Source organism: Canis lupus, chromosome 18 (assembly GCF_011100685.1).
Source record: "Canis lupus familiaris isolate Mischka breed German Shepherd chromosome 18, alternate assembly UU_Cfam_GSD_1.0, whole genome shotgun sequence".
Lineage (NCBI taxonomy): Eukaryota > Metazoa > Chordata > Mammalia > Carnivora > Canidae > Canis > Canis lupus.
In genome coordinates this window covers 54,493,963-54,509,683 of record NC_049239.1, presented here as the reverse complement: position 1 = coordinate 54,509,683, position 15,721 = coordinate 54,493,963, and the positions used below count along the sequence as shown (strand labels likewise).

Sequence of the window (15,721 nt, the reverse complement as noted above, 5' to 3'; positions counted from 1 at the left end):
GAGTCCCACATCGGGCTCCCTGGGAAGAGCCTGCTTCTCCCTCTGTCTATGTCTCTATCTCTCTGTCTCGTGAATAAATAAAATCTTTACAAATAAAAAATAAAGGTCAGCCCGGGTGGCTCAGCGGTTTAGCGCCGCCTTCAGCCCAGGGCGTGATCCTGGAGACCCCGATCAAGTCCCACGTGAGGCTCCCTGCATGGAGCCTGCTTCTCCCTCTGCCCGTGTCTCTGCCTCTGTGTGTGTGTGTGTGTGTGTCACGAATAAATAAATAACATCTTAAAAGCTTTCACTTTTAAAAAATTAAAAAATAAAACATAAAACGGGAGTTTTGTGGGGTTTTTTGAGGGTTGTTTTTTTTTTTTTTTTTTTGGTTTATTTTAGAGGTGTGGGGAAGAGGTCGAGGGGGAATCCCAAGCAGACTCCAAGCCCACCCAGCACAGAGCCTGATGCAGGGCTTGATCCCAAGACCCCAAGATCATGACCTGAGCCGAAACCAAGAGTTGGGTGCTTAATCAACTGAGTGACCCAGATGCCCCTGTTTGAGGAGTTTTTTAATAGAGGAGTTCTTAATCCAAATCCCAGTATTGACTGATTTGTGTGAGCCGCTGACCTCACTTCTAATCCTCTTGAACTCAGCTTTAAAAGAGGGAAGATTGAAAGGGCCAATAGAAATGCCTTATAACAAACCTGGCTGAAATATTGAGGACAGAATGGTTCTTACCCTCAAATCTCCTGGGAAGCAGATGTGAGTATTCCACAAAGCAGCTTCTACAAACATGGGAGCCTGCTGCTGGGTTCCAAAGAGAACAAGGGTTGGAGGCTTCCTGATACTCCATGTCCTCAGGAATCCAGGAGACCTCTGGTTCTCCCTGTTCCTGCCCCCAGCTGAATTCTGGGTTAAAGCTTCGTAAGGGAGATCTGGGGTCCAATGGGCTCCATGTCCAGCCTGGGGGAGAGAGGAGTTGAAGAGTGAAAGGTATTCCTGGTCTATTGACTTTAAAAGATGAAACAAATTTGTGTAATTTTTTTTCTAATAAAAAAATTGGGGACGCCTGCATGGCTCAATGGTTGAGCGTCTGTCTTGGGCTCAGGTTGTGATCCTGAGGTTCTGGGACCGAGAACCACATAGGGCTCCCCGCAGGGAGCCTGCTTCTCCCTCTGCCTGTGTCTCTGCCTCTCTGTCTCTCATGAATAAATAAAAAATAAAAGTACTTAATTAAAAGGCATCACCCATAACTGAGTGGCCGGCCTTAAGGCGGGCACGTGACGTGATGAGCACTGGGTGTTCTACTGTATGTTGGCAAATCGAATTTAAATAAAAGTTTTTTAAAAGACCTCCCCATCTGACATCAGAACTTCCCTCTAAAATTCAACTTTGCCAGACACCTTGACTGTTCTCTCCACCTCTATGTTTTCTCCCACTACACTCAGCACCTACTGTGTGCCTATATTGCTTAGTGCGACCCAACACAGGTTTCCATTTCAGTCCTGCCCAGAACATTCAGGTCACAACAGCTCCACTGAAGCTGCTGCCTCCCTTACCTGGCTCTTCACTTTGGTCCTGGAAGAAGACCTCAGCCTCCTCTTCCTCATCAGTGAGCAGCAGCAACTCTTCACGTGGCCAATCAAACTCCCCGCTGTCTTCACTCACCTCAGAGGCTTCTACCACAATGGAGGGCAGGCGGGCCTTTTGAGAGACAAAATCCTGAATCAGGATAGCAGGGCGCTTGACCAAGTCGGAGGATGAGCCAGCAGCAGGACAACAGGGTGAGGGAGTCCTAACCTGAACATCCTGGTGATCTTCAACCCTAACAATTTCTCCTCTGTCCATCCACAGAGGATTGGTCAGCCTAGGACTTTCTGGGTGTTGGGAGGAGCCTGGGCTGTCTGTAGGCCAAGGCTCATCCTCACTGTTCCTTGGCACAAGGGCCATGGGTGCTAATTCTTAGAGAACTCAAAGTGGAGTACCCTACTCAGTACACTCCACAGGCGGCTCTTTTAATCTTTAGAGCCTGGCCCCTTAATCACTTCTGAGAAGACAATGACAAGCAAGGAGATTATGGGCCTTCCAGAGAGGGGAAAATCCCAACAGGTGGAATAGGAGCTTTGTGTCACCCCACACCCCGGTGACACCAGGAAAGGCAGGAGGGGTAGGAGCCAACAGGGCATCTGGCTTAAAGCCCTGTGACTGAAGAATTCTGCTAACAAACTTGGGAATTCCTGATTCCTTACTGGGTCTTCTAATTTGACATGCTTCTTTGTGTCTTTTTTTTTTTAAGATTTTATTTATTTATTCATCACACACACACACACACACACACACACACACACACACGGAGAAGCAGGCTTCATACAGGAAGCCCAACGTGGGACTTGATCCTGGAGAGCCAGGATCGAAGGTGGGTCAAAGGTGGTGCTAAACTGCTGAGCCACCCGGGGTGCCGTCTTTGTGTCATATTTAACGAATATTTATATGGTATTAGCTATATGCCAGAAACTAATTTAATTATGTATGAACTCATGTAATTATCCTAGAACTATGAGATAGATACTGTCATTAGACCTGTTTTCCTTTTTTTTTTTTTTTTTTTAAAGATTTTATTTATTTATTCATGACAGACACAGAGAGAGAGGCAAAGACACAGGCAGAGAGAGAAGCAGGCTCCATGCAGGGAGCCCGATGCGGGACTCGATCCCGAGACTCCAGGATCATGCCCTGGGCCAAAGGCAGGTGCCAAACCTCTGAGCCACCCAGGGATCCCTAGACCTATTTTTCAATGCACGGGCATCTGATGGCACAAAGAACTTAAATGACTTGCCCAGAGTCACAGAACTAAAAGGTACTTTCTTCTCCAAACTAGAATTCAGTATGTTATCCAAACCCAGAGTTTTCACTGGGGGGTGGGGGTGAGAGTACCATGATCTCATACCATGATGAGAAAAACAACAAATTTACTTTTTAAAAAAAAGATTTTATTTATTTATTCATGAGAGACACACACAGAGAGGCAGAGACATAGGCAGAGGGAGAAGCAGGCTCCTCACAAGGAGCCTGATGTATTCAATCCACGGACCCCAAGATTATGCCCTGAGCCAAAGGCAGATACTCAACCACTGAGCCACCCAGGCGCCCTGTTTTGTTTTGTTTTGTTTTGTTTTAAGACTTTATTTATTAGAGAGAGAGTACAAGCAGTGGGGAGAGGCAGAAGGAGAGGGAGAAGCCAACTCCTTCAGCAGGGAACCGAATAGGGGGCTCCACTCCAGGAGCCTGAGATCATGACCTGGACCAAAGGCAGATTCTGGGCAGGCCCCATGGCTCAGCAGTTTAGCGCTGCCTTCAGCCCAGGGCATGATCCTGAGGACCCGGAATCAGGTCCCGCAGCCAGTCCTTCAGCCAGTCCCTCAGCCAGTCCCGCAGCCAGTCCTGCATCGGGCTCCCTGCATGGAGCCCGCTTCTCCCTCTGCTGGTGTCTCTGCCTCTCTCTCTGTGTGTTTCTCATGAATAAATAAATAAAATCTTAAAAAAAAAGAAAGGCAGATGCTTAACCGACTGAGCCACCCAGGTACCCCCAACAAACTTTCAACACCTTTATTTAACAAGTAAAATAAGGATGCCTGGCTAGCTCCAATAGTGGAGCCTATGACTCTTGATCTTGGGGTTGTGAGTTCAAGCCCCACATTGGGTGTTGAGGTAACTTAAAAATAAAATATTTAAAAAATATATGTATATATAAATATACCTTTTACTCATCCAGCACACTTGGCTTTGAGTTTTTGTTCAGAAATTGAGGGGATAGCAGTTGTACTACTGGGTATTTACCCCTAAAATACAGATGTAGTGAACAAAGGGGCATCTGCACCCCAATATTCACAGCAGCAATGTACACAAGAGCCAAACTGTGGAAGGAGCCACGATGTCCTTCAACAGATGACCGGATAAAGGAGATATGGTATATATATATACACTGGAATATTACTCAGCCATCAGAAAGGAGTAAGACTAGGGGCGCCTGGGTGGCTCAGTTGGTTAAGCATCTGCCTTCACCTCAGGTCATGATCCCAGGGTCCTAGGATTGAGTCCCACATTGGGCTCCCTGCTGAGCAGGGAGCCTGTTTCTCCCTCTACCTCTCCCCTTTGCTCATGCTTGTGATCTGTCTCACAAAAATAAGTAAAAGTCTTAAAAAAAAAAAAAAAAAAAAAGAGGACGAATAGCCTACCATTTACATCAAGATGTATGGAACTGGAGGGTGTCACGCTGAGTGAAATAAGTCAGAGAAAGACAATTAATTATATGGTTTCACTCATGTGGAATATAATAGTGAAAGGGGGGGAAACGGTGGGGAAAAGTTAGAGAGGAAGACAAACCATGAGAGACTCCTAATTCTGGGAAACAAAAGGTTGCAGAAGGGGAGGTGCGGGAGGGCGGATGGGGTAATTGGGTGACGGGCACTAAGGGGGCATGATGAAATGAGCACTGAGTGTTATACTGTATGTTGGCAAATTGAATTTAAATAACATTTTTTAAAAGATTTATTTATTCATTCATGATAGACATAGAGAGAGAGAGGCAGAGACACAGGCAGAGGGAGAAGCAGGCTCCATGCAGGGAGCCCGATTCCGGATCCCGGGATCATGACCTGAGCAGAACCACCCAGGCGTCCCAAATAACTTTTTTTTTTTTTTTTAAGAATTTGAGAGGATTTGGAGGGGGTCAGTAGATTGATGTAAATATCTGGATGTCCAGCACGTGCTATACCGAAAAAGCACAGATGATGTAGGAAACGACAGAACACAGTCCTGGCCCTGTATCTATCATGAAATTTCGGAAATGGGCAACTGCAAAACCCACAGCACCCAAGAAGTCACGCAGGATCCCTGAGCCCCCCGTCTGACTTCATGACAAGGGGTGCAGAGCTCGCCCCGACGCCAACGCCCCCGCCACACTCAACCTTCGCCGCTAAACCCAGTCTAAGGTCCCGGCGCTGCAGTCTAGGCGTGGCGCGGGTCGCCCTCTCTAGCCCCACCCGCTCTATGGTCGTCCCCGCAGGCCGCTCTAGCCTGCGCGGGGGCGGTGAGACGCCTCCTAGGCCGCGGGAGGCCGCAGGGGGTGCTTCGCTGGGCGCGCGGGCCATGGAGACCTTGCGCAGATCGCTGATCGTGGGGGCCCTTCTGGGAGCGGGGGCTGGCGTGGGCTCCGCACTCTTTGTCCTCGTGAGCCCGGGAGAGCAGCAGAAGCAGGCGATGCTGAAGGTGGGAGCGGGTCGGGTGCGAGGTGCACTGGGCGGGCGGAGAGCCGGGGCTGGGGCATGGCAGTGGTGAGCACTGCGAACCTCCCTTCCTCTCCGCAGGAGATGCCCGAGCAGGACCCCCGGCGCAGGGACGAGGCGGCCAGGACCAAAGAATTAGTGCTGGCCACTCTGCAGGAGGCAGCGGCCACGCAGGAAAACGTGGCTCGGAGGAAGAACTGGATGGTTGGCGGCGGCGGGAGGTCGGCGTGAGACTTCTCCCGCGCACGAGTCCGACGCGACCTTTCTCCGCAGGCCCCGCGGGGAGTCCGGACTGAGTCCTGGGAGCCGCCGGGGGTGAGCGCGTCCCTCCTCCGCCCCCGACGCTGCTCTGACCGCGCTTGCACGTCCTACGGCCCGGCCTGGGGCGTCGGATGTGGCGAACTGAAGGAACCAATAAATCACGTTCCTCCGTCTGGACAGTGAGCCCTGGGGTCTGACGTTTATAAATGTCTCGTGTCCTGGGGGTCCGTGCTGGGGACACTGGTGACCAAGGCTCCCACCTGCCTCGTAGCGACATGTTCAGAAACACTAGTCAGGTCATGTGCTCTGCTAGTGTACTTTTGGTGATAACCAAGTGACATTCTTTTTTTTCTTTTTTTTTTTTTTTTATAAGGCAGAGGACCTGCCCAGGTCTCCGAGCGCCGGCGCCCGGAGCCTGGCAGACCCGTGCCACCAAGTGACATTCTTGAAATCAAAACTCTCTTGGAAAATCTTGTAACAATACCTGCCCATAAAGGACACTTTGGGTTTCCTGTCCTTTGAGTGAGGTAGGAGTGGGGCTGCTAGCATTTAACATGTGCCGTGATGTTTTCTGGGGCTGTTGAAGTGATGGAGGCCAATTTGCTAGGAGTGAAAGCCTGCTTTGAGTCAGATTTTGATTAGTCTTGTATGTCACAAAAACTTCCTTAAGCCTCAGTCCTGTTCCATTAAAGGTGACAATTATCTTGACGGCTGTTGTAAAAAGATTAACTTGGAAATGTAAAGTGCACTGCTTGGCACAGAGCAGCCTTTCAATAAATGTAGGGGAGGGTTTCCCCTTAAAGGATTTGACTGTAGTAGTTCACAATCTCTGAATTCAGTCATGGGGTCTTGTAGATGCCACTGAAGGAATGAGATAAAGCTGGCATTTGGGTCACAACCCACTTCCAAATGAACCAATTCACCCCATTGTCTACTTTTTTTAAAAGATTTAAGAGACCCTGGGGCACTCGGGTGGCTCATTATGATCTTGGGGTTCTGGGATCAAGTCTCACCATGGGCTCTCTGCTCAGTGGGGAGTCTGCTTCTCCCTCTGTTCCTCCCCACTGACTGCTTGTGCTCTCTTTCTCACACAAAAAAATTAGAGACTCTGGTGGACAGGGTGGAGGGAGCCCTAAGCAGACTCCCTGCTGAGTGCAGTTTGGGGCAGGGGCTGGATCTCCCAACTCAGAAACCGCCTAAGCCAAAAACAAGAGCAACACCCATAACCAACTAAACCACTGAGGTGCCCCACTGTTGTCTATTTCAAAATCTTGCCTGTGGTTCCAAGCAAGATTTCAACTGAAGAAGAAAAAAGAAAACAAAACCCAAAGCCTGTTTTTATTATAATAAAGCCAGAACACTAAATATAGCTTGGTAACACTGAGCTGTAAACCCACATGGGAGCATTGATGCTGTTTTCAGTGGTTAGATGTTGTGAAGCGCTAAGCCAAACACATTTGTTAAGTGTGATCTTTGGTTTAATTGTGGCCTCTTTCCCTAGCCCATGAATGAGAGGGAAAAGGTTAGCAGCTCTTTGAGGGAGTGATGTGGTCAGCAGCAGTGAGGGGCCATGATGAAGGAGCTTGGAGGTTGAGAGCCTGAGTCCTAGAGTCAGGCTCCCCAGGTGTGTCCAAGTTCCACTGTCAGTTACCTGTGTTGGTTTCAGCAAGCCATGTGCTTTGTGGTTTGATGTAAATATCTGGATGTCCAGCATGTGCTATACCGAAAAAGCACAGATGATGTAGGAAACGACAGAACACAGTCCTGGCCCTGTATCTATCATGAAATTTCGGAAATGGGCAACTGCAAAACCCACAGCACCCAAGAAGTCACGCAGGATCCCCTGAGCCCCCCGTCTGACTTCATGACAAGGGGTGCAGAGCTCGCCCCGACGCCAACGCCCCAAACGCCCTGTGGTGTCCCCCAGGTAAGTGCCTTCTTATCTCAGTTAATACATATACAGCAGTTAAAACTAGTGCATATTAAGTACTCAGTACTTTTAGTGAAGAGGAAATGCGGTATAAAGGTCACTGCAATGCTGCTCTGGCCATTTGTGAATAGCCGCATTAAACAACAAAAATTACCCAGGGCACCTGGGTGGCTCAGTGGTTGAGGGTCTGCCTTTGGCTCAGGTCCAGGGGTCCTGGTCAAGTCCTGCATCAGGCTCCCCACAAGGACCCTGATTCTCCCTCTACCTAGGTTTCTGTGTCTCTTATGAATAAATAAATAAAATCTTAAAAAAAAAAAATACCAGGCAGCCCGGGTGGCTCAGCAGTTTAGCGCCACCCTCAGCCCAGGGCCTGATCCTGGAGACCTGGGATTGAGTCTCACGTCAGGCTCCCTGCATGGAGCCTGCTTCTCCCTCTGCCTGTGTCTCTGCCTCTCTGTGTGTCTCTCATGAATAAATAAATAAAATCTTTAAAAAAAAAAAAAAAAGAAAGAAATTACCCTTTTAGTAGCTAATATTTATTGGGAACTTACTAGGTGCTGGGCACTATGCTAATGCTCCCTATATCAGCATTATATAACACCTACAACAATCCAAATTAACAGATACTATCATACTTATTTTACTAAAGTAGCAAGTAGGCTGGCTTCCAAAAGTCAAGGCAGGCACAGGTGGAGGATGCCCCCCACCCCACTCCCAAAGTCAGAGCACATGAGTAAGGATTTCAGGCCTATGCACTGCCTTACCTATAGGAGCAAAAAGTGCTACCCATTGTACTCCCCCCATCCCTAACAATCTCCCCTCTCAACCTCCCAAGCAAGTAAAAAGACCCAGAGATTGGAATCAAGTTTGTTAGAAACTTGAGATTTTAAAAAATGAGGTCTATCCTAAATGCCTTCCCTTTGGCTTCTTCCTGTTTCAGTTTTGGCCCTCCCAGCCATTCAGGAAAGAGTCAGGCACATAGAGAACTCAGGGTCTATTTATTAGGAAGGAGATGTCAGTGCTTTATCAAAGATGAAGAGGTCAGAGAGAGATGGTGGGATAAAGGCCTCTCAGCTGGGACATTTCTTGGCCACAATAAGAACAGCAGAAGGCACAAGTCCTGAAGATGGAAGAAAATAGCTTTGACCACAAAGATCTCTGGCTTTTTGCCCCCCAAGATTTCTGGCCGCACACCGTCTCCACAAAGTCTTCTGGCATTCCTTCCTTTCTTGGGCATACCCTTCTCCCCCTCCCCCATGTCCTGTTTCTGTTCCCAAGTGTCATACCCAGCTCCTGCAGAGGCCGTTCCATGTCAGCCTCTGAGAAGGCCCGCCGGGGAAAGCCACTGAGCAACTGCACAGGGTCCTGGTCTCCCCCAGGCTCTTCTCCACGGTGGAGCTCCACATAGAGCCTCACAGCGGCCAGCTGTTCCCGTGCCCGGAACGTCTGGGTCAGTGAGGTCCCATCTGGCAGCCTGACCTGAAGGGCAAGTGAGAAATATAGTACAGGGGGTGTCAGAACTGAGTGAGGTACCCAAATAAGAGCTGCAAGGTTGGCTTCTGCTTCCTCTTCTTCCTCTTTGAGAACTGAGGTGGCTCAGCAGTTTAGCGCTGCCTTTGGGATGGAGTCTCGCATCGGGCTCTCCACAGGGAACCTGCTTCTCCCTCTGCCTGTGTCTCTGCCTCTCTCTCTCTGTCTCTCATGAATAAATAAGATCTTAAAAATCAATCAATCAATCAATCAATCAATCACCCTGATGATGGGATCCCTGGGTGGCGCAGTGGTTTGGCGCCTGCCTTTGGCCCAGGGCGCGATCCTGGAGACCCGGGATCGAATCCCACATCAGGCTCCCGGTGCATGGAGCCTGCTTCTCCCTCTGCCTATGTCTCTGCCTCTCTCTCTCTCTCTCTCTGTGACTATCATAAATAAATTAAAAAAAAAAAAAAAATCACCCTGATGATGGGGATCCCTGGGTGGCTCAGCAGTTTAGCGCATGCCTTCGGCCCGGGGCGTGATCCTGGAGTCCTGGGATTGAGTCCCACATCAGGCTCCGTGCGTGAAGCCTGCTTCTCCCTCTGCCTTTGTCTCTGTCTCTTTCTCTCCCTCTCTCTCTCTGTCTCTCATAAATGAATAAAATCTAAATAAATAAATAAATAAAAACAGCCCGATGAACCACCACTTATTGTCTGCTTTACTAAGCGTTGAAGAGAGGCTGCAACTCCCTCACGTTTTTTTTTTTTTTTTTTTTTTTTTTTAATTTTTATTTATTTATGATAGTCACAGAGAGAGAGAGGCAGAGACATAGGCAGTGGGAGAAGCAGGCTCCATGCACCGGGAGCCCGACGTGGGATTTGATCCTGGGTCTCCAGGATTGCGCCCTGGGCCAAAGGCAGGCACCAAACCGCTGCGCCACCCAGGGATCCCCTCCCTCACGTTTTAACAAAGACAAGGAAAAAAAAAAAACAACAAAAAAAAACAAAGACAAGGATAAGGGCAGCCCCGGTGGCACAGCGGTTTAGCACCACCTGCAGCCCAGGGTGTGATCCTGGAGACCTGGGATTGAGTCCCACATCAGGCTTCCTGCATGGAGCCTGCTTCTCCCTCTGCCTTTGTCTCTGCCTCTCTCTTCGCTCTCTCTGAATGAATAAATAAATAATAAAAAAAAATTAAAAAAAACAAACAAAAAAAACAAAGACAAGGATAAGAACATACAAAAATATCTACATAAATATCACACCATGCAAACAGTGTGATAAGCCAAATGAAAACATGACCGGGATCCCTGGGTGGCGCAGCGGTTTAGTGCCTGCCTTTGGCCCAGGGCGCGATCCTGGAGACCCGGGATCGAATCCCACATCGGGCTCCCGGTGCATGGAGCCTGACTTCTCCCTCTGCCTCTGTCTCTGCCTCTCTCTCTCTCTCTGTGTGACTATCATAAATAAATAAAAATTAAAAAAAAAAAAAAAAAAAGAAAGAAAACATGACCAACTAAAAAGGTAATTGCTGAGGAAGAGTGAGGTATGGATTTAAATTAAGACTGGGGCAAGTGAAACTTGGTATCTTCTAACCATAGAGAGATAGGATTTCAAAAGTCATTTACAAAAAAGGTAGAGGGATCCCTGGGTGGCGCAGCGGTTTGGCGCCTGCCTTTGGCCCAGGGCGCGATCCTGGAGACCCGGGATCGAATCCCACATCGGGCTCCCGGTGCATGGAGCCTGCTTCTCCCTCTGCCTCTGTCTCTGCGCCTCTCTCTCTCTCTCTGTGACTATCATAAATAAATAAAAATTAAAAAAAAAAAATCTTTAAAACAAAAAAGGTAGAGCTTTGGCAAAGGGAACCAACTGAAAAAAAGCACTGAGCCAGGTGTTGTATAGGCCAATGAAGGAATCCCAGAAGCAAGACAGGAATTACAATCAATACCTGTATGCGACACTGGTCATACTCCCGCTTGGAGGGAGGCTCCTGGCTGGGAGAGGACGGAACCGGCCCTGGCTCTGTTGGTGGAGACGGCCGAGAGCCCACATTACCACCATACTGGAGGACAAAGAAAGCATTGATCAGGTCCCCACCCATTCTTACCAGGAACATCGAATGGCCATCTTTCCCTCTGAAGCTAGGAAAGGAGATTCTTTTACTAGCCCATGTACTTCATTACCCTCAATGTCTTCCCAGTCACCTACCTTCTTAGCTCTCTCTGCTTTGTCTCTTTCAATCTTTTCTCGGACTCTCTGTCTGGAATGCAGACAGGAAGAAAGTAGGACAGACGTTGACAAAGCAAACCTAGCTTCCCAGCTCATCTGTTAGCTACCATCCCCATCACCCAGACCTGGCTGCTAACTCTTCAGCCTTTTCCCTCCTCCGCTCCTCAGCAGCCCGGCGCATCTCATCTTCTTGCAGCCGCTGCCGAGCCGCTGACAACTCTTGCCCTTGTTTCCTGCGCTGCCGTTCCCGTTCCAAAGCCTCGCGCTCCTCTCTTTCTTCACGCTCCCGCTGCTTCTGGGCCACCAGCTCCAACATCCTGTGTTGCAGAAAAGAAAAAGCTCAAAAAAGAAATGGACACAGATCAAGAAGGTGAGTTTGCAACAGGGACTCAAAATGAAATACGGACACATGTGTCTGAGGAGAGATGAAAGAAACAAAAAGGAAACTACCAAAGAAGGACAAAGGGAAGGCGGAAAGTTCTAGGTTCTTTTTTTTTTTTTTTTTTATTTTTATTTATTTATAATAGTCACAGAGAGAGAGAGAGGCAGAGACACAGGCAGAGGGAGAAGCAGGCTCCATGCACCGGGAGCCCGACGTGGGATTCGATCCCGCGTCCCCAGGATCGCGCCCTGGGCCAAAGGCAGGCGCCAAACCGCTGCGCCACCCAGGGATCCCAGTTCTAGGTTCTTTGATCAAGACTTGTGTACTGTGCACAGGTGGAAGGTGACCCTCAGAAACGTGACACTGTTCCTTGCTATATACCTCTTGGTCTGTTCCTGCCTCTCCTCTTCACTCAAAACGGGTTTGCCTTCTCCGCCAGTAGAGCCAGTTCCTACAAACAAACAATCACTATTATTGCCCATTCATCCTCCTCGAACTCTCTTGAATAATCACACCGTGTCCCTCAGTCAGGACCTTCAGGGCCACTTTGTTCCGAGACGGTGGGTTCCCGTCCCAGGGCACGTCCAAGGGGCGTCGGCAGCGGCTCGTCTACATCTGGTTCATCTTCGTGCTCCATCAACCTGGCAGGGAAAGTCGGGAGGGAGGTTATCCCTGACGGTGCCTCTCCCGACAGTCCCCCAGTCCCCCGCCACCCGGTCTGAGCGCTCACCAGTCCATTGCAGCCTCGATGCCCTGGTTCCCTGTGAGGGCCAGAGCCTTCTCCCTGGGGGCAGAAACACCGTGAATAGCGCCCGCGAGCCATGGTGCTGGTCAGGCGGGGCGTGGAGCCTGAGGCCAGGCTGGGGGCAAGGCCAGACAGGTCCGCGATCCCCGCGGGCCAGGGTTCGGGGGCTCCCTTACGCGCGTCCCCTGGGGAAGCCCATCTCGATGAGACTCTCTAGAGCCGTCAGCTCCGCCATGGCGCCGCCACCGCCGCCTCCGCGCGGACCTGAGGCAGGGCGACAAGGAGGGCGTAGGGACACAGGGCTCAGGCGGGGTGCCCCGGCCCGCGCGCAGCCCCGCCCCCCGACGCCCCGGCCGGCCGCCCCCTCACTTACCCGGCTCTGGACCCTCAGCGGACACGGACGGGAAAAACGCCGAGGGGAAGCGGAAGTGCCCGGATCTGTTTGGGTCACGTGGCGACGGGCGTGGACTGGTGCCTCCGAGAGCCAAAAAGCACGGGCCTGGGGATCCCTGGGTGGCGCAGCGGTTTAGCGCCTGCCTTTGGCCCAGGGCGCGATCCTGGAGACCCGGGATCGAGTCCCACGTCGGGCTCCCGGTGCATGGAGCCTGCTTCTCCCTCTGCCTGTGTCTCTGCCTCTCTCTCTCTCTCTGACTATCATAAGCAAATAAAAATTAAAAAAAAAAAAAAAAAAGCACGGGTCTGGCCGCGCTGCCTGGCCCAGGCGGGGGCGGGGATGGGCGGTGAGTCGGAGGGACGGACCCGGAGGCGACCCCACCTCCACCCCGCGCCAGCTGGACGCCCGGCGGCGGTGGGGAAGACGGGTGGTGCGGCCCGAAGCCCACGGGCGGGTCTCCATGGAGTAACTGAGCGCAACCAATCGGAATGTTACTTGGCGGTGTTGCGGGGGAGCCAGAGCGACGTGCGCGCTCTTTGACCCGCTCATCCTCTCTGGGGAGTTGAGCCATCCTCCACCCCGCTGCCAAAGGCATCTTTGCAGAACACGATGATCTGATCCTGTCGTCACCTCCCTGCTTGAACGTTCTCCACGACACCCCAGTCACTGAGGACGAAATTTAAAAGCTAGTAGTCGGGTTTCCTCCGTTTTCGCTGTTGTTTGTTTAAAGCCCTCTCAGTGAAGTGAGAATGACAGTAAGCACTTGTCCTCGGTGCCCAGTCGCTGGTTCATCCCCTACCTCTTGCTGTTAACTTTTGCATATTGCAAGCAGGCCCTGCTCTTCTAGGCCTTTGCACCTACCAGTCCCCCTGCTTGTGACATCCTGCCTCTTATGTGGGATTGGTTAATTCCCAATCCTGAGACTGGACCCCCCCCCCCATTAGCTTTATTTTTTTAATAATATATATATTTTTAAGAGTTCTTTATTTATTCATGAGAGACACAGGCAGAAGGAGAAGCAGGCTCGAAGAGGGACTCGATCCCAGATCCCGGGATAACGACCTGAGCTGAAGGCAGGCGCCCAAACTCTGAGCCACCCAGGCATCTCCTACGGTTACTTTATAAGGAAATCTTGCTTTGACCACCCCCTTTCCACCTGCCACCTCCAATATTGACTCCGTTAAACATTTATCCCCGTACTGTGTGGTCCTTGATTACTTACCCTAATGCGCTAGAGACTTTTTTATGTGATTAATGCATATTTAATAATCACAACAATCTATGTGATTATACTATTATTAGTCACAGGAAACACATACAGAAAAAGGAGATGAATTTACCTACGGTTACAAAGCTGGTAAGTAGCCAAGCCAGAATCCACACACCCATGCAGTGTGCATTCACTAAACCACTATGCTGTGTTGCCTCTCCATACTGGAGTGAAGAACTTCAGCTTTGAAGTTGGGCATCCTAACTCACCTCCTTACTGGTGTATCTTTTTTTTTTTTTTCTTACTGGTGTATCTTTAAACCATTTAGAATGTCAGAGTTCTCATTTCCTCCCAGGTGATCCTGTCTCTTTGAAAGAATGTGAAGATGGGACGCCTGGGTGCCTCAGCCCTTGGGCAGCTGCCTTTGGCTCAGGGCATGATCCTGGAGTCCTGGGATTGAGTTCCTGCATCGGGCTCCCTACGGAGAGTCTGCTGCTCCCTCTGCCTGTGTCTCTGCCTCTCTCTGTGTCTCTCATGAATAAATAAAATCTCAAAAAAAAAAAAAGAAAGAAAAAGAAAAAGAAAAAGAGGGCAGCCCAGATGGCTCAGTGGTTTAGCACGGCCTCCAGCCCAGGGTGTGATCCTGGAGACCAGGTATCGAGTCCCATGTCAGGCTCCCTGCTTGGAGCCAGCTTCTCCCTCTGCCTGTGTCTCTGCCTCTCTCTCTCCTCTGTCTCTCATGAATAAATAAAATCTTTTTTTTTTTTTTTTTTAGAAAGATTGTGAAGAGTAAATGAGAAGGCATACAGAGCAAGTCTTGAATAATGAGAAAGCAGGGCCCTCATTTGCAAATGAATACTGAGGAAAAGGGGGAAGCAAATAAAACAGGGACACAGTATTCACTATAATGTGGTCTTAGAATACATGAAATTTTTTTTAAGATTTATTTATTTATGAGAGAGAGAGAGAGAGAGAGAGAGAGAGGCAGAGACATAGGCAGAGGGAGAAACAGGCTCCTTGCAGGAGCCTGATTCAGGACTTGATCCTGGATCCCAGGATCACGACCTGAGCCCAAAACAGCTGCCCAACCACTGAGCCACCCAGGCATCCCATAATACACGTATTTTAAATTTATCTTGAGCTCTAATGGTTAAAAAATAAAATAATCAACTGTATAGTATTAAATACACAAACGTGAAGGATACACAAAGATACCCGTAGCAAACACTGAAGACAAATGTTCCAGTAAAGAGCGATGGCTTTGGTCCTTTAAGGAGCATCCTCCTAGGGAAAGTTGCACAGCCTTTAACATAACCAAGGAGGCTATGAATTACCAACGTGGAACACTGTCCATCATCTACTGTGAACAAAGAAAATAAGAGCATTGAGGGACACCTGGGTGGCTCAGTGGTTGAGCATCTGCCTTTGGCTCAGGACATGGTCCTGGAGTCCTGGGATCGAGTCTTACCTCAGGCTTCCTGCACGGAGCCTGCTTCTCTCTCTGCCTCTCTCTCTCTCATGAATAAATATATAAAATCTTAAAAAAATACATCAGCATTGAATAAAAATCTGGGGGAATTTTCCTTTGTATTCTCCAGCAGTACTTGAAATTCATATAACTGTCAACTCTGTTATTAAAAGTTATAAACCACAGCAAAAAAAAAAAAAAAAAAAGTTATAAGACCAGGAGCAGCCCAGGTGGCTCAGCGGTTTAGCTCCAACAACTCAGGACGTGATCCTGGAGTCCTAAGATTGAATCCCATGTCAGGCTCCCTGCAGGGAGCCTGCTTCTCCCTCTGCCTGTGTCTCTGCCTGTGTCTCTCATGAAAA

The 15,721-nt window shown here is 49.5% G+C and overlaps 2 protein-coding genes across 2 annotated transcripts; one reads left to right on the top strand and one right to left on the bottom strand.

Moving 5' to 3' along the window:
- The first annotated feature begins 5,047 nt into the window (after window positions 1–5,047).
- On the top strand, window positions 5,048–6,336 carry UQCC3 (ubiquinol-cytochrome c reductase complex assembly factor 3). Its single transcript, XM_038564268.1, has 2 exons — window positions 5,048–5,251; window positions 5,350–6,336. The coding sequence occupies exons 1-2, from the start codon at window positions 5,132–5,134 to the stop codon at window positions 5,497–5,499; spliced, it is 270 nt and encodes an 89-aa protein (XP_038420196.1). The 5' UTR covers window positions 5,048–5,131; the 3' UTR covers window positions 5,500–6,336.
- A 2,102-nt stretch (window positions 6,337–8,438) lies between these two features.
- On the bottom strand, window positions 8,439–12,828 carry UBXN1 (UBX domain protein 1). The gene is made up of 10 exons (XM_038564267.1): window positions 12,661–12,828; window positions 12,464–12,551; window positions 12,273–12,326; window positions 12,077–12,183; window positions 11,924–11,993; window positions 11,286–11,477; window positions 11,140–11,191; window positions 10,880–10,993; window positions 8,746–8,938; window positions 8,439–8,579 (listed from the first exon to the last, which is right to left on the bottom strand). The coding sequence occupies exons 2-10, from the start codon at window positions 12,520–12,522 to the stop codon at window positions 8,530–8,532; spliced, it is 891 nt and encodes a 296-aa protein (XP_038420195.1). The 5' UTR covers window positions 12,523–12,551; window positions 12,661–12,828; the 3' UTR covers window positions 8,439–8,529.
- Between the last annotated feature and the right edge of the window lie 2,893 nt (window positions 12,829–15,721).

Bases quoted from the DNA above. Each gene is read 5' to 3' on its own strand.
- UQCC3 (XM_038564268.1), top strand. From the start codon at position 5,132: ATGGAGACCTTGCGCAGATCGCTGATCGTGGGGGCCCTTCTGGGAGCG. The intron at 5,252-5,349 runs GTGGGAGCGGGT...TCCTCTCCGCAG, and splicing joins AGAAGCAGGCGATGCTGAAG to GAGATGCCCGAGCAGGACCC.
- UBXN1 (XM_038564267.1), bottom strand. From the start codon at position 12,522: ATGGCGGAGCTGACGGCTCTAGAGAGTCTCATCGAGATGGGCTTCCCC. The intron at 11,478-11,923 runs GTATATAGCAAG...TCTGCAACACAG, and splicing joins AGGCAGGAACAGACCAAGAG to GATGTTGGAGCTGGTGGCCC. The intron at 8,939-10,879 runs GTATTGATTGTA...CTTGCCCTTCAG, and splicing joins ATGACCAGTGTCGCATACAG to GTCAGGCTGCCAGATGGGAC.